This window comes from Dama dama, chromosome 24 (genome assembly GCF_033118175.1).
Source record: "Dama dama isolate Ldn47 chromosome 24, ASM3311817v1, whole genome shotgun sequence".
NCBI lineage: Eukaryota > Metazoa > Chordata > Mammalia > Artiodactyla > Cervidae > Dama > Dama dama.
In genome coordinates this window covers 54335717-54359145 of record NC_083704.1, presented here as the reverse complement: position 1 = coordinate 54359145, position 23429 = coordinate 54335717, and the positions used below count along the sequence as shown (strand labels likewise).

Below are 23429 nucleotides of genomic sequence, written 5' to 3'. Positions count from 1 at the left end.
GGGGAATGCGCCCTCGGCGCGCCGGCCAGGGGGCGCCCGCAGCCCACCCGGGGGGAGGCGGCCCCGAGCGCCCCTGAGCCTTCCCATGGCCCGGGATGGGGTCCGGGGCCTCGACTGCTGACGCGCCCGAAGCCAGCAGACCCCGTTAAGCCGGGGCCGCGGCGCCGACCCCGGCTCAGGCACAGCGGCGAGAGGGCGCGGGCAGGGCCATGGCCCCGGGGGGCCGCTAGCGCGGACCGGCCCAACCGGGAGCCGCTCTGCTGCCGCCGCCGCCGCCGCCACTCGGGAGCCGAGGCCCCGCCGCCGTGGAAGAGGTGAGTGCGGCGGGAACCGGGAGGGAGCGGGCAGGCGGCCGGGCCACCCCGCGATCCCTCTGGGACCCGCGGCACTGCAACTCTGCGGAAGTGTCTGGGGCGCGGGGCTCGGAGAGGCAGGGGGCTTCCCGCGGACTCGAAGACGACAGGACTAGAGTGGGCGCTGTACCTGTCCGGGCTGCCCGGACCCTCAACATCGAAGCGACGTGGAGATGTGTGAAGGATGTGGCCTGCGGGGTCACCAGTGTGCAAAGCAACTTTTTCTCCGAAAGGTTCTGGGTGGGTGGGTGCTTCCATACGCCTCCTTGTTGCTGTAACTGGAGGCCTGATGCCCCATCCCCTAGCTGAGCTCTCCCACTAACGCCTCAGGCAGCTCTCTTCCTTAGTAGGTACCCCTGCCCTGCCTCAGTGTCGGAATCTGGGGATCGTCCGCTGGAAGGGAAGCGCTACCCTGGCAGCCCCCTCGTGGAGGGTCTCCAAGATCAGCCTGGGCAGGACAGCCAGCCCCAAGGCTTTTCTCCCAGCCCTGTGCCAGCCCCCTGACCCCCAGCTGCTGGTCCGTGTCTGCCTTCCAGCAGGCCGTTTTGCTTGGATTAGGGGCCCTGCTGTATGTGGGTAGTGAGCTAGCTGGGAGAGCCTGCAGTCAAGTCCCCCAAATCTGGCCAGGCTGGGGCCCAAGTGGTGGAGTGGGCAGGGGACAGTAGGAGCTTGGTGGACTTGCCTAGAACAGGTGGGACCAGAGAGTATCAAGGTAGCCCAGGAGGGCTCAGCTGGAGCTAGGACTGCAGGCCTGCCTGGATAAATAACTTCTGATTCTTGAGATAACTGTGTTAGGAACACCAGCCCATGAACACCTGGGGGAGGTGGGGTGTGAATCTGAAGCGCTAATGTGTCGGCTCTGGAGATTCAGGGTTCTTGTCCTCCTCAATTCATCCAGATTGTCTCCCAGAAACCCCTGTTCTAATTGCAGAGATAGAGAAACTGCACCCAGAGGTTGGTAGGCTCATGCCAGTCCAGGGGGTTGGATGGAGATGGAGCCTTTTCCCAGGCTGCACAGGGAGTGTGCCCGGACCCTTGGGGTAAGGTGTCCTGGAAGGTGAGGACACTGGGCATGCCTCCCCCCGCTGCTGCCCCTCAGTTCTGAAGGAGCCAGGCCCGGAAGTGCGGGGGTTGGGGAGAGGAGGGAATCCAGCCTCAGCCCCCTGCTGCTCTAGGCACACCTTGAGGGGGAAGATGGAGCCAAGCCCAGGTGACCTTGACTGGGAAACTCTGACCACGAAAGAGGGGTTTTCAACACCAGCTGTGCTGGGGTGTCTCTGCTTCCTGGTCCATAGGGTGTTGGGGGAGGGGGAGGCCAAGGAGTCAGGAAGGAGCTCTGGCCTGCTGGAGGGGGGTGTCGGAGGAGCTAGATGGGGGGTGGGGTGCTGTTAACAATTTTTCCATCATGTCCCCCCCGCAGCCTTTCCATCCAGTTCTCAGCTCTCAGGAGCCAACCTTCCTTCCCCGAGGCAGGCTGTCCACCCCCCTACCCGCCCCCCCCCCCCCCCATCCCAAGAAGTCTGGATCAGGCTGGACAATTTGACCTCCTAGCCCCCTGCTCCGCCCCCAGGTGCCTCCAGACCCCTTCGTCTGGCCGCCCCTTCCCTGTACCCCTTGCCAGCCCCAGCTCCTCGGTTCTTTGTTCGAACGTCTCTCCTCCGTCCCTCCCTCTCTCCTCCCTCTCTCCTCCTCCCTCCCGCCTGCCTCCCTCCCTTGCTCCCTCCCGCCAGCCTTCTTTCCTTCCTTCTCTGCTCTCCTCCTGGTGGGCTCCCAGGTGGCGGTGGCTGTTCCTTCTCTGTCCACCCACCTGGGCTGGACTCAACTGGGGGCTGTTCTGGGACTGGGGCTGAGTGGAATGCATCCAGGGGCTGGCAGAGGAGAAGCAACTATGGAAATGCCTTCCCCATCCCTATCTCTGTCCTCTTCCTCCTCCTCCTTCCTTCTCCTCCTCTCCTCCATCTCCCAAGCTGCCAAAGAGGGGGCCTAGACTTGGGTCTGTGGCCCCAACAGTTTTGAACATCCGCCATTCACCCCTTTAAAAGGCCAAAACATTGTGGAAGGTCCCTGTAGGGGCCCAGTGGAGCAGAGCCCTCCAGGTTTCTGAACTCCTGGGACTCCAACACTGTCCTTGGTGACCCTGACCTTGTCACCATGAAAATGGATGTAGGAGAAATGAGGTCACAGGGAGGAGGGGAGGCGAGTCACCCCAGCCCCTTGATACCTAGGATCAAAGCTCTCCAAGGGACTCAGCCTGCATCCAGCCATCCCCGAGAGAGCTAGAACAGCATCTCCCCACTTCCTCGAGCCCCACCCCACTAGCAGGTCGAGTTCTTGAACAAACATATGTATATATATGCTTGTAAGGACTAGTGCAGACATGTAAGTTTGGATGTGTGTATCTCCACAACTGTTGGAGGGGGCCTCCCAGGTGCACCGGAGAGTGCCGGTAGCTGCACAACCTCCCACACACACGCCCCCCATCAGGGCCTGCCATTCAGTCAGCTCCCGCTTTGTGCCCCAGCGGACAGGGGGCGGGGCTGGTTCTGATTCTCCCCTCCCTCAGCCAGCCTCCCTAGCATCTGTGATGGGAGGTCTTGATGGAACCTGAGAGGTACCGCAGGCACCCCGGAGAGGGTGTGCCCATGAAGAGCACTGCATGGGGAATGGGTCAGGCTGCTTGAAGCTGCACTTCCTGTCCGAGGAGTCACCAGTGGTTTGCTTGGCAGGAGAGGCCAGGGCTCAGGGGAGGGGGTCCCGGGAGGACATCGGGGTCGGTCGAGTGGGACTGGACAGTCTGATGTGGAGCCTTGCCTCGGTGGATGCCAGCCAGGGCAGGGGATTAGCAGATCACAATACCCCCTCACCCTCCCCTCCTCACCCCAGGGTCCTAGAAATGGGCCTAGGGTCCCTGTCTCCCATGGGAGAAGGAAAATAGACCTGGCAGTTCTGGGGGGTGGGGCTCACATTGTCATGGTTGCCCCCACCCACAGTGCATCTGGGTGGGGGGTGCTGGGAAGTTGGCGCTGGTTTTCGCCGGGAGGGAGCAATATGTTCTGACAACTGGTGCTGGGCTGCGTTTACCCAACAGCCAGCCTGCCTGGGGAGACAATATTTGAAAAACATTGTGTGGAAACTCGGGCCTGCTGGGGGTCTGTATCAGAGCTCTGCTGGGGACACTGAGGCTGGCTCAGACCCTGCCCCTGGCCTGCTGGCCACCCTTGCTCCCCTTCTTTGGTCTCTGTAGGCAGAGCTGGAAATGTCGCTGGCAGGAAGTCCTTCTGTATGTCTGACCCGGATCCCTCCTGCTGTGATTTCAGTAGAAGTAGACCCTGCTGTTCTTTGCCTTTCCTGGCTGCTGTCTCTCTCTCTAGGCCATCTATGTGTTTCTCACGCATCCTCCGCTCTCTCCTGCTCCCAACTCTAATCATCAGGTTCAGGTTTCCCTTTACTGAGAGGAGAGATTTGGCTGGAGCCTGCAGGACTGGACCCATCTCTTCCCCCATTCCCTGAAGTGGGAGAGGAAGGAACAGCCCATTTGGTCGGGGGGTAGGTGCATGGAAACTGGAGAAGGATGTAAGATCACCTCCTTGAGCTGAGCCCTGTGAACGGAAGTCTGGAAGCTGTGGTTGGGGAAGGGTTTGAGTGTCCACTGGCCCCTGTCAGCCCTGTTGACCCTAGGCAGCACCCAGTTGCTTGGTCTTCAGACCCATTGTTAGGGACAGGAAAGTATATGAGATTTTCATGTTACGGTATTCATGGCCCCAGGCTGAGGGTGTGAGCACAGAGGTACCCATCACCCTAGTTGTTCAGATAGGGAAACTGAGGTACCTTTGGCAGAATTACACAAGAAAACGTTGGTCGAAAAAAAAAAAAGAAAACGGTCGGACAGGAAACCTTGCTCTGCCTCATGTGTTTCAATCTTGTTCCTCCTCCCAGGTGTATAGACGGCTGCCTGACCCCTGGGCCCTAGGCCCCTTCCACAATGCCTGTCGCTGGTCTCCTCCTCTGGGCTTCGCTGCTCACTGGGGCCTGGCCAGCCGCCCCCAGCCAGGACTACCTCCCAGCCACGCCCCGGGTCCGGCTCTCATATAAAGGTAAGAGGCTCGCTTGCAGTTCCCCGGCATCCCCCTCTGTCCAGAGCATTTTGTCCTGTTGCACAGGAGAGAGAGGAGAGAAGATATTTGGGAAGGTGAGATATTTGTTCTGCTGATACTGCTACCATTCCCTGGTCAGAGGTCAGAGCAAGAAAGAACAAATTGTACAGCCACACGGCTCACACTGGGTGTGTTGTAGGGGTTGGGGGAGGTGGTGACTTGCTGGGAAAAGCTAGAGACTGGACTACTTAGACATTTAGAGAAGGGTCCTGAGTCTGGGCTGCTTCTAGAGCCAGAACGTATGGTCTCTGGGCTCGAGTCTGCAGGGTGTCTGTCCATGTGATAACTGGGGGAGACAGAGGTGTCACATCTTTCAGGCTTATGCTTGCAGAAGCCCTCCCCTGTCTCTGGTCCTGCCCTTGCCTGATCAGACAATCGGACAGACACTGAGGCCTCCAAAAGCTAGAGGAGCAGGACCTGCTCCTCTGGGGTGTGGGTGCTTGAGGAACCATCCTAGGGGTCTCCAGGTGGGAGGGGCTCCTAGGAATTGGGGAGGGGGCTCTTGTGCTGTGACTGGAGGAGTCTAGGGCCCCTGGTGAGTTCAGGGAGAACACGTGCTGTTGTGACAGGCCTGAGATCCCCAGTGAGCATTTTGCCTGAAATCACCGTAAGGTTTTTGGGCTTCCCTGGTGGCTCAGCCATAAAGAATCTGCCTGCAATGCAGGAACCGCAGGAGGTGTGAGTTTGATCCCTGGGTTGGGAAGATCCCCTGGAAGAGGGCATGGCAACCCACTCCAGTTTTCTTGCCTGAAGAATCCCATGGACCAAGGAGCATGGTGGGCTACAGTCCATAGGGTCTCAAAGAGTCGGACACGACTGAAGCCACTCAGCACGCACACACACAGTGGAAGGTTTTAATGATGAGTTGGGGTGTGCAGAGTGAGACGCTGGTCCAGCTCCATCACCTTTGCAGCTAACCAGCTAGGCAGGTGAATGCATCCTCAGACATACCAGTGGCTCACTCACTAGCCACTAACTCAAAGATGTGATCTAAAGAGTCTACCCTTGGCCTGAGGAAAGAGACAGCGACTATGCCTGGGGGACCTGGGGTCACTGCTGAGTTTTCAGCCTTGGCCCTCCTCTGACCCAGAGTGACTTTATTCAGCTGCCTGTCCTGGGTGGGGCCAACTCAGCCCTGGCTGACCAGATTTCCAGGTACACTTACTAGGGTGAGAAGTTGGGCCAGCCTTTCCTTCCTCAGCCTTGATGAGGCCCAGCCCCTCCTCACCATGTTCCCATGTCCCCTAGAAGAACCCCTCTCTTGGCTCCCATATCACTCCTGCAACTTGAGGGGGGGAGTGGGGCGTGAATTTCTGAGAGTGCTCCTGGGAAGAGTCCTGCGCAGGGCCTGAGAAATGAGCAAAAGAGTTGATCGCTTTGGGTTGTCAAAAACAACCCCTTTCCTAGGCCTGGGAAGGTGAGATATTTGTTCTGCTGATACTGCTACCATTCCCTGGTGGAAGTTCTCAGAGCATATTAATAAATATTGAAGGGGTCACATCCCCGTCTCACCCCCTTCCCAACCAAGGGTGCTGGCAGGGAGAATAGAGCACCCCCACCAACAGGGGCTGGGAGGATGTCTTGGTTTTCCAGACCCCTGGAATCCTGGAGCCCAGACATCCACTCTGGGTATTTGTCATCATCTTGGAGACCCATGAGAGGAAGTAGGAGGAACAAGACAGAGGGAGGGTCTCTAGACGCTCCTTTTAAACCTTCTTGGACTTGCAGGGGCAAAGGGACAAAAGATTTTGTTCCTCTTTTCCAGAGAGAGAAACTGAGGCTCAGGCGAGGGTAGGGCCAAGGTCAGGCAAGAGGCAGAGGCAAGGCCAGAAATAGAACCCTGGTGTCCTGCTGTCCTGGTCTTGCCGACGCCTGACGCTCACATCGGCAGGTCGATTCCCTCTCAATTAGCTCTGAAGCCGACACCCGCACCGACTAAAAGCCCAGCTCGCTGGCAGCCAGCCTGCGGCGCTGACTGCTGTGGCCGCCTGGGGCGGGGCTGGAGGCTGCCTGGGGCCACCCCATCCCTGGGCCTCTCTGCCTCCGCACGCGCAGGTTCTCTGTCCTGAATGACCTTTCCGTCTCCCACTTGAGCTCCTGTCCTACTTTTATGCGTGGATGCCACTTAGTTTAGTAGATACTTGAGTCCCTGCCATGAGCCAGGCCCTGTGCAGTGAACAGGGTGGGGCGCTCCCAGACAAAGTGGCTGAAAAGATAGTGGACACCCAGTTGGCCCAGGCTTCCTGGGAGCCCAGCACTTACTGTGCACCAGGCCCCAGGCCCCCTTCTCCCCCATCATGTTCGATGGTCTCAGCCAGGACATAACTATGGTGCGGCCCTCGGTGAGGGGTAGGCCCTCACTGAGCGTTTGTGGAGTGAGAATGGAGACCGACATCTACGGAGCCTGGGGGTCCTGGCCTGGCTGTGTCTAAGGCTAGGGGGACTGCCTCCTGCTGCATATACCCAAGGGGCACAGAGGGGGCTGCTGTTAGGAGCCTTGATGGTCGTGGTGGCTCCATGCCTCAGCTTCTCCATCTGTGGATGGATGAAAGCAACTGGCCTACCAGGCCTCAGGAATTTGGCCTAGGCACATCCCCTCCCCTCTTTGGGCAGTTGGGAGGCGCTAGTTCCAGCCCAGTCAGCCCAGACCCTCTAATAAACCAGAGGTGCTGGTGTGAGGGTTGGGGGGGGCGGGGGGGGGCACGCTGCCCAGGGAAGATAAAGGAACAAAGGCAGGAACTGGGCCAGGCTTGGGCTTGCTGCCTGCCCATCAGCCTGGGCGCCCCAGCCAGACCGAAAGCCTGGAGAGGGTGTAAGGAGAAGGGGCCCAGTTGGAGCAGGAGGACTCCTATGGCCCATCTCCTGTCCTGGTCCATCAGCAGCACAGCCAAGGTCATGCGGAAATGAGGGTCAAGTGGGGAGGTTTTCAGGAGCAGGAGAAGCATTCTTTGAGTGCTCATGGATGCTTAGAACTAGTGACCTGGCCAGCAGGACCTTCTTTCTTCCATCCATCCTTGCCTGGGCCTAGAGTCCTCTTAACCCCAGAGTCACTGGTCAGGTCTGGGAGGAAAAAATACCCTCCTTCCCCCACCCTGAGACCGTCCAAGCCCTGGGGTACCACCTCCCACTGCAGAGGGAGGTGTGAAGGCCCTGCCAGCTCCTTTGTTCAGCGTAGGGAATGTTTACTTTTTCCCAGGAAGCCACCCCCACAAGACACAGCTCCTGCCTGGGCTGGCTTTGGACAGGACTTGAGGTCAAGAGGTATTTGGAGAGGAAAAGGGGTCTTGTGATGACATGAGTTAGCTGGGCTACTGAGAAACTGAGGCAGGAGTCAGGAGATGGGATGGAAGGTCACCTTGCCAGGGGAGGTCAGGAAAGATGAAAATAATAGAGTAACAGTTGGTACCCGTGATGATAACCAACAGGAGTCCCACCAAGGCCTAGGGAGGAGGGCTGCCTGGGTTTTCTGTGAGGAATCAGACCCAGAGGCTTTCCCGGGTCACTCAGGAGCCAGACTCAGATGGAACGTGGCTCCGCCTGATGTCCGAGCCTGTCCCAAGACTGAGGCTGGGGGGCAGGTTGGGGAGGCAGGCCCAGCCCTCTCCCATGAGCTCAGGCTAAGCCTCGAGGACCCTGCAGTGCCGCCCATAGCCTGTCCAGGTTTACTTCCCATGGAAAGCGCTGGGTTCACACTGGGCAGGCTTCCTGTGCTCTCTCCCCCTGGAGAAACAGCATCTGGGTTTGCTCCTTTCCTATAAATCCAGTTGTCCATCACCCCAGCCCCTCCACTGATCAGAGTCCCCTGGGAAGCTGTCTCCCTTCAGAGAAGGAAAAGCAGAGTCCAGGAGAGGAAAGAGCTCCAACGTCCAGAGCAGCCCTGGGGTTCAGCCTTCTCAGACTGGGCGTATCTGGCTTGCCCGGTGGGAGGGACATGCTGTAGGTGGCAGGTGAACAGGTGGGTGCTGGTCAGCAGCCCCCAGCCTACGTCAGTCTAGACTCTGAGTCTTTGGAGGTAATGGCCCAGAACAGTGCCACCACTTACATCATTTGTGTGTGGCCGAACGAGAGTCGCCAGGCCTCCTTATTAGGAAATGAGGAGATTGGAGGTTAGGAAGGGTCACAGTCCGTTTACTTCACCCAAGGGAGAGTGAGTATAGGACTGAAGTGGAAGTGCCTCTAGCAAGCCTCATCTTAGCTGCCTTGACTGCGCAGGGGTGGGGGCAGGCCTGGGGAGCTTAAGGACCCTTCCTTGCCGCCTAGGGGCTCCCTGGTCAGCCAAGCAGGCTTAGAGCTTGAGATTGAAAGGGAGGGGTGAGAAGGAGCTTGGAGGCCAGGGGTGGCATCAGAAAGCTGGGTAGGTGGCGTTGACAATTACAGTGAAACTTGGCGATCACAAACTGGGGAGGGCTGAGTATTCCAGGATGAGCTGGACAAGGGAGGAAGGAAGACCCAAAGCATGAACTTGAGCCCAGATCCCTGCATCTGGGACCTCAGTTTTCCTGGAAATGGGAGCTACTCCCTCTCCTGAGATGGACCTTCAAAGTGGCCACTTGAGGAGTTGGGAGGTCCTGGGGGGCCAGTTGGCCACCCCTCAGCTGGCCATGGATCACCGTCAGAGAGAGCGGGCCAGGTCCTTGTGCTTGCCGAGAACCTGCCCGAAGCCCTGCTGGGGTCAGCCAGGCCAGGGCCAAGGGCCTCAGCTGTGGTCCTTCCAGGTCCCGCCAAGCTTCAGATGGGACCGCCGCTGGCTGGGCCTCCGCAGCACAGGCCTTGTCTCTGGGTGCCTGGCACAACGCCTGCCCCTCCCTCCCTGGCTCCAGATTCTCTTGGCACGGAGTGAGGAGCTGGTGCATGCTCAAGGAGTAAATCATGTTCCTTGGCAGCCCCCGCTGCTTCGTAATCGTAAAGAATTTAAAGAGAAACCACCAAGATAAAAATCTCATCCTGGCCCATAAAGGCATCTTTCACCCTGTGGCTTGGGAGGCAGCAGCCTCAGAGTGGGCTCCTGGCTGTCTGCACCTGTGTGTGCGTGCCTCCAACCCCGTGACCCCTCCAGAGGTGGTGGGGGGTCCAGAGGGATGTCTCTAGAGCTGTGGGTACTTGACTCCTGACAACTGGGAGACCTCCAGCTCCTCCCCCAGGTCAGGCAGAGTGGGGCACTTACATTTGGTAGAATGCAGAGGTGACGCTGTGCTGGTTGAGAGGGCTGGGCCCGGAAGGCAGACAGACCCCATCCTACCTTCTCAGCTCTGTGATCTCAGACGGGTAGCCTAAGCTTTCCCACCCCTGATTTCTCCATGTAAGGTGAGGATGGCAGTGGTCCCATGGAAGCAGCATCCGGACGTCTCAAGCTGCACAGCTTGCATCCTGGCCATGGGTAGACCTTACGTAGTGAAGTCCCTCTGTGTCCTGCTGCCTCATCTGTAAAATGAGGATAAAAATGATGCTGACCTCATTGTGTTTTGAGTATTAACTTTGTGTACAACGTTGTGGCACTGGTGAAAGGAAGTCTCAGAAACTAGGAGCTACTCTGAGGTTGGCAGACAGGTGAGGGCTAGTCCTGGGGGTGCCCAAGGAGTCTGCACTCCCTCACCTTTCCCTGTAGATTGCTACCCTGTGGTGAAGCAGACGGTGTCTGCAAAAGGCTGCAGAAGACGCCCTGAGCCCTGTGGGTGGAGTCGGGTCAGGAGGAGGAGGACTTCTGCTGTGAGCATCTGGACAGGCATTTTGGAGGAAGCTGTATCCCCAGCAGGGGAAGGGAGATCTCTAGAAGAACAGGAGCAGAGGCGGTGTGTGTGGTGCAGCACTTGGGGAAAGGGCAAGATGCGAGATGGGGCTCGCTCTCGGTGGTAGGGTATAGAGTTTGCATTTTCTCCCTCTGGTTTTTAAGCTCTTTCTTTCATGGCAGAAACATCACATACATACTGGGGAAATGACAGTGCATCTGGGGAGGGGATGCCCTGAGGGGGGTCTCTCCGGAGATGGGCGCCACAATCTGGTTTGTGCCCGTGATCATGGTGCCCATGATCAGCTGTAGTGACCCACCCCAAGCACTCTTCTGGCTCCCGCAGCTTGTGCTTGGGGGGACCAGACCTGGACTGCTCACTTGGGCATCTACACAACTGGGCCGAGAGCATGTTTGCTTAGCCTGACCTGGCGCTGTCCTGGGAATCTGAGCCCCGCCTCAAGAGAGAGAGAGCCCTTGGAGCTTTGGAGAAGCAGAGAAGATTCCTGCTGCATTTTTCTTAGAAATAGCAGGAGGGCCTTTGCCAGAGGCCTGGATGCCAGAAGGCTCCGATCTGAATCCAAAGCCCAGCTCACGTGGGTGCCTGAGCTTGGCAGCCCTGCAGGCCCCCACCCCCCCAGCTTGCCGAGCAGCCCCAGGGAGAGGGTGGAGGCCTCCTGGGCTCCAGACCCTGATCACTGATCCTGACCCGGCAAAGAATGGGGTCTGGGCGGTGGCTGCTGGCCTAGGTTCCAGGAGGCCGGCCTGTGGCCGGGGGGAGGCCCAGCTAGGCTGACTTGTGCTGTTCCCACTGGGGCTGCCGGCTTGCCGGTCTGCCGCATCTCTGCAGGGCAGGGACAGCCCCAAAGTAACAGCCCCCTCCAGGGACCAGGAGGCCTTTGGGGCTTAAGGCCTTGGCTCCACGCCCCCTCCCCCCAGTCTTCCTTCCTTCCTGCCCCCCTGTCCCCTCTTGCCTCCATCTCCTCGTCACCACCATGACCCCTGCTTGGCTTCCTACCCGGACATGCTCTTTCCTCTCAGGTCTCTGCACCCGGCCAAGAGCCTTGTTTCTTCCCATTTAGGGCTCCGTGCTGATGCCCTCATTTCCTTCCAGGAGCAGAGTCCACCATGTGGACCTGCTGGTCAGCCCGTGTGGGTGGCTCCTGTCCGTCTTACACTATAACTGCAGAGCAGCTGCTAGAATGTGGGGGCCTCATGGGCTCCTGCGGCATCCGGGATGGAATGGGTGGCACTCTGGGCTCCTCTACCCAAGGCTGCCCATGCTGTCATTTTGCTCAGCACTCTCCAAGTCCCAGCACCAGGCCTATGTGGAGTACTTGCTGCCTTTCTGGACTGGTGACCAGCTGAGTCCTGCTGGACTCCTGATCCAGCCTCACCATATGCCCCAGGGCTGACCCTGAGCACACAACTGTCTGTGCGATGATGCCTCAGCTTCCCCACCTGAATACTGGGGAGGGAGCTAAGACGGTCTGGGACCCCCTGGGAATCTCTGGGTGGGTGTTGTGAATGGGGCTGCAGGGCCGGACTCCAGGAGTCTGAGGAGGGCAGAGATGGGGGCGGGGCCCAGGGCAGGAGGAGGGTCTTGACACCCACCAGCCTGTTGGTCCCATCCTGGCCTGTCCTTCTGGTTGATTTATCAGAGTAAATGAGCCATGGAGAGTTTGTTGTCTTTTGCAGTCACAGAGGGGAGGAGGAGGTGGAGGAAGGAGTGAAGGGCTTCCGGGCCAGGTCTGGAATGTGGGAGGAGGGGTGGGCCCCCAGGCCTGCAGGACTGGAGGCTCCGATCTGCTTCTGCTGTAGCCACCTGAGAAGGGGATGGGTGCCACCCTCCCCTCAGGACCCGCCCCCTCTTCCCACCCCCTTCCCGCTTCGTGGGGCACATTCCAGTGTGAGCTGCTTGCCTGGCTCAGGCCCTCTCCTCCCACCCCAGGCTTGGGGGCTACCCTGCTCCTTCAAGCCTGCCTCCTTGACACTGTGTCTTTTCCAGGCTGGGCTAGAGCTCTGAACTTTGCCTGGCCCATGGATGCCAAAGGTGTCCTCCTAGGCACACCATTCAGGTCCAGGCAGGATGTCCTGGCCGCTGGAGCCACCAGCCCAGACCTAGAACAGTCAGGCACCATGCGGCCCTGCGGGCGGGCAGGGTTCGCTGGAGGCACCTCGATGGAGGGCCCCCTACCTGCTAGGACACAATGGTTGAAAGTCGTTGGACATGCTTTGCCGGGAGAGGCGTGGGACCAGCCTCTGCTGTCCTGTGTGTGCCAGAGAGTGACCTTGCTGCCGCTTCCCACCTGGTTTTTCCTGGGTCGGGATGAGCTGTGCCCCCAGCCTGTCTTCTCCTGGGTGGGGCAGGTGGGCGCTGGGGCGGAACGGGCGTGGGAACAGCATGCCTGGGCCTGCCGGGCCCCAGCCTCCAGCCCGTTGCCCCCAGAATGGGAGGGGAGCCCGCAGCAGAGTTTAGCCCAGCTGGGCTGCTCCAGCTTGGTGTTTACTGAGCAGCTGCAATGTTTACAGTAGCTCTTGAGAAGGGGCCCCTTGTTCCAGAGGATTTCCTATCCTGAGGGTCCCATCAAGGTCTGATCTCACCACCTCCCCATATCGCTGGGATAGGCATGTCAGGGAGCCAGGGACTGCAACCATCTCCACCCTCTCCAGGGCTGGGCCACTGTCCCGGTGCCTGCCGCTCCGCCTTCCACTCTGGCCTTGGGTCCCTCTCCCCTAGAGAAGCTGACATTCCCAGGAAGTGGCAGCTCTAAGTGGTGAAATACGGTAACAGGGTCCCCAGTTCAGACTTTTAAATTAAATTCAATCAGAGCCGTTATTGAATATAAACACGCGGAGTCATTTACATGTTAATTATGTTGAATGGACTACGAGGCCATAATTAGCTGCTAATTGGGTGAGAGCTGCTGTAATTGGTTTTGTTGGCACCGACCTGGCTCACCTGCCTAGGGGAAGAGGGGCGAGTCTGGAGGCTCCTGGGGAGGCCTGTGGGTCTCCGCTCTGGACAGCCGGACGCAGAGACGGGATTGGAGAGGACCGAGTTTGATGGACTGGGGGCTGGAGGAACCTGGATCCTGTCCCCCCCACCCCCCAGGGAGCAGACAGCTTAAGCCCCAGGCAAACTCTTGAGTCTGGCTTCTAGGGGTTCCCATCTAGAACAACCCTAGGGATGGTGGAGGGAAGGGGCTGGGAGACCCAGCCCCTGAATCAAAGGTGACAGCCTCCCCTGCTCAGCCCCATGTGGGACCTGGACCTGAATAAATGGTACATGCCTAGAAGAGGGTTAGCACAAGGCACATGTCACCCCGGTGTGTCCCTGGAGATGCTGGGAGCCTGGCATTGAGGTATGTGGGAGGTGGGGTGCTGAGCAGGGAGAAAGGTGCCTACAAAGGCTTTAGGGCTGCCCTGCCCCCCGCTCGGCCTGGCTGGAGCTCCAGGTTTGCAAGGCTGTGGCCAGGGGCTGAGGCCTTCCGGCTGGCCGCTCATTAAAAGAGGATTAGGCCGGGAGCCAGGGGGCCAGCCCAGCCCCTGGGCCTTCCTCTGGGGCCCCTCACAGCTTGGGGGAGTGATGAAGGGGCTGGGGGCCACCCCTCCCCAGCGCCCACGAGGGTGTCCAGGAGGGACCCTTCCCCTCCTGCTCCTGCTACCATCTCCTTGTCCACCTCAGTTTCCCTCCTCAGAAGGGCCGGAGGATAGAGTCCTAACAGAGACCCTGGTGCACCCGTGCCCCTCACCCTCCGCCTCATTTCTCTTCATCTTAGGAATTAGGGCTGCCCCAGCCCACATGAAGTCAGAGGTCACGGCTGGGCTGCTGGGACCTGTCCATCAGCTCGCAGTACCCATGCACAGCCCCGGAGGTGATAGTGTCAGTCAAGGCCTGCTGCTTTGTAGGGCTGTAACCAAGGGGGCGGGGTACCCATCTCTGCTCCAAGACCCCCCTCTTGCAGCAGCCCCTGCCTCACTGGTGACAGGCCTGGTGTCCTAGAGACGGGCAGCAGGGGTCGGGGGCCGCCCACTTGGGGTCTGCGGGTGAGGGCTGCAGACACGCCCCCTCAGCACTGTCCTCGCCCACCTCCTCCTTTCAAGTGAGGCATCAAGTGCTTTCCAGAGAGGAGGAAACAGAGACCCGCCCCCCCCCCCCAGGATTAGGCTCCTGTACACTGAGAAAGTTTCTGCCCCTGGACCTTTGCCAGGCCGTTCTGGGCCAGGACCCCAAGTGTCTAATGGCCATGGGAGACTGTCAAGGCTGGGAACGGCTGCGGAAATGAGGTGGCCGATGCCAGAAAAGGCTCTTCCTTCCCGATGACGGGAAAAGCCTTCCCGGATGTTGCTCCACCCAACCTGTGCCCAGCATGCAAGAGGGCCTGGGGGTGGGGAGCTCATCCCTGAAGCATCACCAAGGCACACCACCCTCCCTCCCTCCCTCCCCAAAATCAGAGCTCATCTAGACTTGAATCCCTGGCACCCACAGAGCCTTGGGTCGGGCTGGTTGTGCCCCAGCCCCTCCATCTGTATTGTCCTGGGGTTGTAGGGGGCGGGGGTGATCCTCCCACTATCAGAGCTGGGGACTGGCCTGAGGACATGAGCAGCCTGGGTCCATGTCAGCTCCCCCACATACACCCATGCCTGCTCAGGCCCCATGGGTGCCCTGGGCCCAAATCCCTGCCCCTCACTGGAGGGTTGGCAGCCCTAGGCTCTAGGCCTGCTGACGCTGCAGGTGTCAGAGCAGGATGCCCAGGGCTACTCAGCCACCACCTGCCTTCAGCTGGGCTTCTCGGAGGAGTGAAGAGCCCCTGTTCTTTCACCCTGTGGCAGAGGGGAGGTGGGGACAGGGTACCAGCTTCAGTCCTTGCCTGGTGACCTAAGGTGAGCACCACTCTCTCCCAGGCCTCAGTCTTCCTCTTTGGAGCTGGGGCTGCAGAGCTGACACAGGGACCCTTGTAATTCTTTACTACGATCTGGCATGCAGGAAAGAGCACTCGGTGACCCCAACTGGGCTTCTGAAGCCCATGCCAGGAGCCCATGGCAGGGTCAAAGACTCCTGGCCCCTGTCCCACCCCTTCCCTACCCTACACAGCCTTGTGGGGGTTCCCCACACCCGCCTGTTTCCACAGTGACCAAAACATCACATCCTGTGACAACAGAGCCATTGACGCCATATCCTGTGGCCACTGGGAGGGGTCCCGAGGGTCCTGAGTCATGTGCCCTGTCAGTGGAGGACGAGTCACCTTCCGGCCCCGGCCCTCCCGGCGGGCAGTCCCCACCACCACCACCAGGATGGGCTCTGCTGGGGCTGGCCCCTGCTTCAGTCCAGAAGGCCGCGGACCTGGGCGGGAATCCCACGCTCTGCACGCTCCGATGTGTCACCTCCCTGCTCTGTGCCTGTCCTCTGTAAACTGGATGGAGCAAGGGCTTCCCCCGTGATAGATACGGGATGACTAAGTGAGAGGCTCCCTCCATCCCCAGGGTTGTGAGGGAGGGTGTCAGGTCAAGGCCGCCCTCCTGCTCCTCCTGTAGGTCTGTTTCCTCATCTGCTGAATAGCCCTCTCCTCTCTCCTCACGGCGCTTTGAACTTGAGAGGGGGATTTGGAAAACTTGGGGAGTCCTGGCACTGTAGAGTGGGAGGATTTGGATTATAGGGGCCCATGGGGCTGGGCAGGGATGTAGGGATTATAGCCGGTTGCATCCCTGGGGCTAGATATTTGAAGTTCCCCCCCACCTTAGATCCCTGTGTCTGAAGGTGCCCACTTGAGCCTCACCTCCCTTCCCCCTATTGCCCCCCAAATGCCCCCTAGCCCAGCAGGATGGGTAAGGGCACCGTCAAGGCCATGCCCCCAGCCAGGGTATAAATAACCCCTGGCGGGCTGTCCCAGCCTGGGGGGGCTCTGCTGGCAGCCCCACTTCCTTTCTGGCCACTTCCTGGCCCTGGGGGTGGGGGAGTGTTTACTTTCCTGTTGTCACGATGGCCGGGTGGCCAGGCGGGGGACTCCGAGTGGCCCAACAACAGGTGCAGGACAGGTGCCCAGGCTGCCCTGCCCAGGACTTCAGAGGCACCGCTGACGAGGCCGAAGCCAGGCAGGGATCGGCCCTTTGATCCCTTGGCGTCCCTGCGTCCCAGCGGTGGGCCAAGGTCATCACCTGTATTCTCTTGTTGCCGTAGTCAGGGCTGGGCGGGGCACGGCCTCGAACGTGGCCTCCGGGTCTGCTGTGGGAGTCCCCTGGCTCCCTGCCCACCTCACACGCCCATCTCGGTGCATCCCAGAGTTCCTGCTTGGAGCTGCTCTCCCGCTCAGCCTCTCCAGCCCCCTTCTCAGCTCCCGGGTGCACATCGGGGGGCCAGGGTCAGCCAGGCCAGTCGGAGACAACTGCCCCAGTAGAAGGCGGCCTGGACTAATGGGAGGGAGCCCCCTGCTGGTTCCACCTTGAGGACCTCAGATCCCAGCTATTCCCCTCTCTCCAGGTCCTCTCCCTCAATTGCCCCACCTGTGAAATGGGTCACCAGCTGTGGGGCAGGGAGATTGCACATGTTTGATCTCCCTTGGTGGGTGCCTCATGTGGCATAGGACCCATATGTACATTTGTGTATACCTGGGCCGGGTGCATGTGTACATGTGTGTATACCTGGGGGCCGGGTGCATACATACATACTGTTTGTTCTGTGTGCCACTGTCTCGAGCCTCCCGTGCTGGTGAATATCCATCACCCTGGTTACAATCGCTCCTCTCTGGTGGAGCTGAAAATAGCTGGGGGGTGGGTGGAGGAGGGGCCTGCCGCGGGGACCTCTCGGAACTCCCTCTCCCAGAGGAGGAAGGTTCCCAACTTTCCTGGAGTCCTCTGTCTGTCGTTGGCCTATCACTAGCCAAGTTCCCTCCTGTGTTTCATCCTCAGAAAGGAAGCTTTCCCCCAGCAACATGTGGGTCCGAGGGCCACATGGAAGGGAAACTGAGGACTCAGATGGATGCTGCTTCTAGCCCCTGGGGGTGCTGCAGCCCCAGAGGGCGGGCCTCTTTTCTGGGAAGGACTTCCTGGCTGGTTCCAGGAAATGGCCTGAGGGTTCCACCATCAGCAACCCCATGGGGTCTGGGGGAAGCCCAAGGTCTGTTGGGCAGTTTGCTTCCAGCAAGGCTTTCCTGTGTCCTGGCTAACCTGCTTCCGATAAGGTGGGGACCTTGTGTGTGCCCACTTTGCCCCCTTCCTTGTTGGCAGATGGGGTGAGGACAGGGCGCCCTGGCTCTGTGACAGCGTCTTCGAGCTTCCCTTGATGCACCTGCCCCCACCCCTACCCCCTGCTCATTAACCCTTTTAGGCTCCTGTGGGAAGCTGGCCCCACCCTGAGCGTGGGAGCATTAACCCCCACCTCAGCAGAGTCTTTGATGCTGTCACGCGCCCTGGCCTGTGCCCACTGCCCTTTCATTGGAACCTGGAGACTGGCTGGGCTGCCGATGAATCAGGGCCCCAGCTTTGGGTGTGGCCCCTTCCCTGACTTGCCCACCCGTTGCCCCACTTTCTCCTCTGAGAATGTCAGGGACTCAAGAGGTTACCAAGTAGGCCCTGCAAGGGAAGCGGAGGGTTTAAGATGACCCTGGGGTGGGGCGACTGCCTCTGTCGAAGAGGGAATGGCTGGCTGGTCTCCAGGCGCCCTCACTGCTGCCCTGCCATCCGCCCACAGAGCTTAAGGCCACAGGCACGGCCCACTTCTTCAACTTCCTTCTCAACACAACCGACTACCGAATCCTGTTCAAGGACGAGGACCACGACCGCATGTATGTGGGCAGCAGGGACTACGTGCTGTCCCTGGACCTGCATGACATCAACCGTGAGCCCCTCATTGTAAGGGCCAGGCCAGATGTGGGGCGGGAGGATGAGAGGGGATGTGAACCCCAGGGTGGGGCACCCTGGCCGGCAGGCCCTCTGACCCCCATCTCTGGCAGATCCACTGGGCAGCCTCCCCACAGCGCATTGAAGAGTGTGTGCTCTCGGGCAAGGATGGCAACGTGAGTGTGGTGGGATCCACGGGTGGGGCGGAATGGGGTGGGCCGGGCGCACCGGGACCCCAGGAAGGCATGGGGCCAGGCAGGCATCTGGGCAGCTCCTTGGCTTTCCCTCCGGCCCCAGGGTGAGTGCGGGAACTTCGTCAGGCTCATCCAGCCCTGGAACCGAACACACCTGTACGTGTGTGGCACCGGCGCCTACAACCCCATGTGCACCTACGTAAACCGCGGCCGCCGCGCCCAGGTAAGCCCCCCACCCGGGCCCGGTGCCGCCCCGATTGGGAGCTGCCTTCCAGGGTCCTGACGGGAGCACAGGCCTGAGCCCCAGCCCTGCCACCTCCTGGCCCTGTGACCGTGGGTGAGTGACTTCTTCCACCTCTCAGAACCTCCGTTTCCTTACCTGAAAACAGGGCTCATAACTGCCTTTCTAACAGGTTGGTGTGGGAAGGAGGCAGTGAGCTGATGCTCTCAGAGCGCTTAGCACTGTACCTGGCGTGTAGTAAGCGCTCACTCCATCCCTGGCAGCAGGTCTCTTGGCTTTGCCTGTGGACGGTGCCCCTGCAGCCAAGCCAGAGGGCCTGGCGGGGGCCTCAGCGTCAGGAGGCTGGACGCCTGGGTCAGCTTCTGCCGCACGGCCTGGGGGAGAGCTGCCCCTTCCTCAGCTCTGCCCGCCCGCCCGCCTGCTTCTACCCGCCTTCATTTCCATGTGGGCGTGCGTGTGAGCTGGTGTGACCTCGTAGAGTGTGTGTGAGAGCGACTGGACCGAAGGGGCATGGGTGTGTGCAGGTGTGGCCCAGCTGTGCGGACGTGTCCTCACGGCGGTGCACGTGTGAGCCCGGGGGACTCAGGTGCGCCTGTGTGTCCCTGGCACATGTGGTGTGAGAGGCTGGCAGCCCAAGCCCGCTCCCCCCAGCCCCTGCCACCCCTGGCTCTAACCCGTGTTCCTCGTCTTCTCAGGCCACGCCCTGGACCCAGATGCAGGTGGTCAGAGGCCGAGGCAGCAGAGCCACCGATGGTGCCCTCTACCCGACGCCCACAGCCCCACGCCAGGTGGGCCTCATCCCTCCAGGCCCTTGCCAGGCAGTCCTGCCTCAGAACCAAACTCACCCCAGGCCTGGCCTTCCAGCCAGGAACCCGCACCCCAGGCCAGCCTCCGCAGGGTCTTCTGTCTGCCTGTGTGCCCCCTCCCCCGCCTTCCCCTGCAGCGCCCTCGGGCTCTGAAGGCATTCCCAGCTGGACTCGGGTCAGCCTCAGTGTGACAGGAAACCATGAAGTCACCAGTTGGGGAAGACAGGAGCCCCGGGGACGCCATTCATCCACCCTAAGAACACGTGTGTAGGCATGTGTAAGCACACACCAACACACGCGTGGGCACGTGTAGGGCACTCTCCGGCCCACACCGTACTCAGCACCCAGTGCGGGAGCATGGCACGTGGGTTCAACCTGACGTAGCTCTCAGGGCCCCGTGCCCCAGGCCTCCCCTGGGTCGTGGGTTAAATAACGCAGGTGTCCTGCACACCCCCATGCCCGGGGTGGGAGGCACAGAACTGTGTGTCTCCTAGACTTGATGGGGGCCACTGGGGGCCGGGGCTGGGGGGTGCCGGGGCTGGGCAGGGGCGGGCAGGGGGGCAGGGGCTGCCGGTGAGTGACAGAGCAAGTGGTCACTTGAGCTGGTGTGTCTGTGGCAGGGAGTGCTGAAAGGTGGGACCACTCAGACTCCGTGTATGTGCACCCAGGGTGTGAACAGTGGGTTCCGTGTGTTGGCTGTGACGCGTGACGCATTGTGTGAGCCCCGTGTGTGTGCAGGAAGCCATGTGTGTGCAGAGTGGAACTGGAAGCAGGCCTGTGTACACCTTCCCATCACCATCCCTGCCCCCTGCTGCACCTTCTTCCTGCCTCTTGCTTGTCTCTTCTCCTTCGCTTTATTTGCTCATGAGCTCATTCTGGCCTCAGTGCCCTCACCTAGCACCTGCAGGGATGGGCTGGGAGGCCTGGGGGGCTTTGTGAATTCCACGTGGTCCGGGCTAGACCCCTCAACTCCCAGCCCCCCGCAGAGACATGTGGGGCTGGGGGCTCTGCTGAGGGGCAGGGAAAAGGCCCCGCTCTATTAGTCTGTCCCAAGGACCACAGGTGGGGCACCATAACCTCAGAGCCCTCGGGCCTGGTGGGACCTGATGGCAAAGGACAGGACTGCAGGCCCCTGGCCAGTCCCCCTGTCCTGGTCAGGTTGGCAGCCCCTCTGTGGCCTGAGACCAGCAGCCACAGCTCAGAGAGGTGTGCCTCTGTGGCCCAGGGTGGGGTTGGGGGACCCTGGGCAGAGTCTCCCTGAACCAGTGGCATGGAGGGGCTTCAGCCCCCATAAGCCCACCACATGCCCCTCTCGTGGTCCCCAATGCAGAGTCCTCTGAGACCTGTGATTCCCAGGTCTTATCTGAAACCTGGACCAGGAAGCATCTCCCTGGGAACTCACAGCACGGCCATGCCCTGGGAGACCTGGCCAGATGGAGTTAAAACCCAGTGAGATCTGGGGAGGGAAGCAGGGTGGCTTCAGGGTTCCCCTGGGGGCTCACTGTCACCCTGGGAGTCTGGTGACCCTCACCTTCCCTGGCTGTGGGACAGCCTGGACGATGCTGCGCCCCTCTCTGCCCTACAGGATTACATCTTCTACCTGGAGCCCGAGAAGCTCGAGTCAGGGAAGGGCAAGTGTCCCTACGACCCCAAGCTGGACACAGCCTCAGCCCTCATCAGTGAGTGCCCTCACCCCGCCCCGGTTCTGTGGCCTAAAAGCGTGACCTCTGCCTCTGGAGCAGGGAGCATGGCCCCAACACTTATCTCAGGGAAGAGACTGTGAAATTGCCCTTTCTGAAACCCACCCCCTGCAGTGTGGCCTCACTTGGCAAGGGGAAGGGTACAGACCAGACCCCAGTAGCTGACGGGCAGAGACGGGCAGAGACGAGGTGGCATGAGCCTCCATCCAGCCCCTTGGATGGGGGGGCGGGGACAGGCTCGGGGGGCCAGATTCTACCCTGAAATCCACGCTGGGGTCCATGCGAAGGTCAGAGCCCTCTGGACTGCAGGCTTCCTTGGAAAAGACAAGTGGGATCTGCTATGAGGGCTGGTCCCGGAGTGTGCCTTAGATCATCTGGGAGACCAGGAGAGGCCCACAGGGCAGTACCAGTGGAGGGTGCTGGCCCAGAGACCGACGGGGAGAGTTGGTTTCTGGTCTGGCCAGGTGTCTGGGGCAGTTGGGAGAATGTTCTCGGAGAAGGAGTCCTGCCTGGGGCCTCAGGAGCAGCTGCAGCCCCCTACCCCCAGGTCGGGGAAGCCCCGTGCTGACCCAGGTCCCTGCACTCGGCCTGTTTTCTGGCTACCCAGCGAGTCTGCCTCTCAGCAGCTGCTGGGCAATGTGCCACCTCCAAGCCTGGGAAAGGCAGTGGGTGGGCTTTATCTTCCCCCATCTTGCTAAGAAGGTCCCTTAGCTGGATGGCAGGATCCAGACCAGGGAGTCTGATGGGGGAAGACAAGGCCTGCTGGGAGAACCTTAGAGGAGCACCTTGGAGTGGTGTGCTGGAGCCAGCGCACTTGTCAGGTTTTCTGTTAAATGTTCAGGTATTTTGTGGGCCAGCTATTAAACACAGGTAGTATTAAAAAGTCAATTATGTGAGTTTACAATTAAATTACTGTAAAAACAAAGGTAAAGATACTCCAAATTCATTACTTCCTAATTATTTTACTACATTTTATTATTATCTATACTCTTGAGATTATTTACATCTTCTGTGAATATCCGTGAGAAATTCTATCCACTGGTTTGAGCAGCTCTTCCCCACTCTGCTCAGTGACTCAGGGTAATAGCTTGAAATCAGCCCTGGTGGGAGCAGTCACACCACAGACACTGGCTCTGGCTGCTTATCAGAGCCAACTGCTACCAATCCCAGTCCTCCCCGAACCAGCTGTGAAAACAGTCCCCAGCGCCCCACTGGTGGTACGGCTACCTGGGAGAACCTGAGGGGGCAGACGGGCCCCTGCCCCGGAGGTCACCTGAGCTGGGCACCGGCCTCGGCCAAGGGCGTCCCCCTGACTCACTGGCCCACCTGCAGACGAGGAGCTCTATGCAGGCGTGTACATCGACTTCATGGGCACCGACGCAGCCATCTTCCGCACCCTTGGCAAGCAGACGGCCATGCGCACGGATCAGTACAACTCTCGGTGGCTCAATGGTGAGAACAGCCCGCGACCACTCCGGTGGGCAGCATGTCGAGGGTGCAGCATGGACACCATAAGGCAACACTCATGGAAAATTTGGGAGCCCTTGACTGGCTAGGGCAGGGGTGGCTTCTTATCCCGGGTTCAGGGAAGGGTTGGGGGTGTTCCTGCACTTGACCTGGGCAAGAAGCCTTGTCTGAGGAGGGCCCGGCCTGCTGACCCCTGCCTGCCTGCAGACCCTTCATTCATCCACGCCGAGCTCATCCCCGACAGCGCCGAGCGCAACGATGACAAGCTCTACTTCTTCTTCCGCGAGCGGTCCACAGAGGCGCCGCAGAGCCCTGCCGTGTATGCCCGCATCGGGCGGATCTGCCTGGTACGAGGCCCCTTTGCCGCCCCCTCCCCAGGCCCAGTCCTGGCTCTTATCAGCCCGGCTTTGGCGGGGTCTTGGGGCTGAGCGAGCTGATCTGACCCAGCGCCTGCCCCCCCCCAGAATGATGACGGCGGCCACTGCTGCCTGGTAAACAAGTGGAGCACGTTCCTGAAGGCAAGGCTGGTCTGTTCCGTGCCAGGCGAGGATGGCATCGAGACCCACTTCGACGAGCTCCGTGAGCACCCGGTGGCCACTGCAGGGGAGGGTGGCCAGATGGGTGGTCAGGAAAACTTGGTGGTCCCCCTCCCCGGAGTGGGCAGGGCCCTAGGGCTTCTGGCCGGGGTATGCTCTCAGCCCCCTCTCTCTGTCCCCAGAGGATGTGTTTGTCCAGCAGACCCAGGATGTGAGGAACCCAGTCATCTACGCTGTCTTCACCTCCTCGGGGTGAGGCTGGGGCCAGGGCCAGGAGTGGCGGGGGGTGGCAGTTTGAGGGGCTATGACTTGTGGAGGACCCCATCCTGGTGGGGAGCTGTGGGCCAAGGCAGGCCGGGGAGGAGCCCTGGGCCCAGGGTCTGCCCCACCCGCAGCAGCAACCTGCCCTGCCCG

The 23429-nt window shown here is 60.3% G+C and overlaps 1 protein-coding gene across 2 annotated transcripts in view; it reads left to right on the top strand.

The window, feature by feature from the left end:
- The first annotated feature begins 210 nt into the window (after positions 1 to 210).
- SEMA3F (semaphorin 3F) overlaps positions 211 to 23429 on the top strand; it is a 28312-nt gene continuing 5093 nt past the window's right edge. Inside the window, exons 1-11 of one of the 2 annotated variants that reach the window (XM_061128546.1) lie at positions 211 to 314; positions 4290 to 4447; positions 17923 to 18083; positions 18185 to 18247; positions 18369 to 18488; positions 19202 to 19294; positions 20898 to 20991; positions 22345 to 22464; positions 22687 to 22826; positions 22944 to 23058; positions 23198 to 23267. In XM_061128546.1, the coding sequence (XP_060984529.1) occupies positions 4336 to 4447; positions 17923 to 18083; positions 18185 to 18247; positions 18369 to 18488; positions 19202 to 19294; positions 20898 to 20991; positions 22345 to 22464; positions 22687 to 22826; positions 22944 to 23058; positions 23198 to 23267 (1088 nt within the window). In that variant the 5' untranslated portion in view covers positions 211 to 314; positions 4290 to 4335. The remainder of the gene's footprint in view (positions 315 to 4289; positions 4448 to 17922; positions 18084 to 18184; positions 18248 to 18368; positions 18489 to 19201; positions 19295 to 20897; positions 20992 to 22344; positions 22465 to 22686; positions 22827 to 22943; positions 23059 to 23197; positions 23268 to 23429) is intronic. The other variant, XM_061128547.1, reaches the window with a different exon arrangement.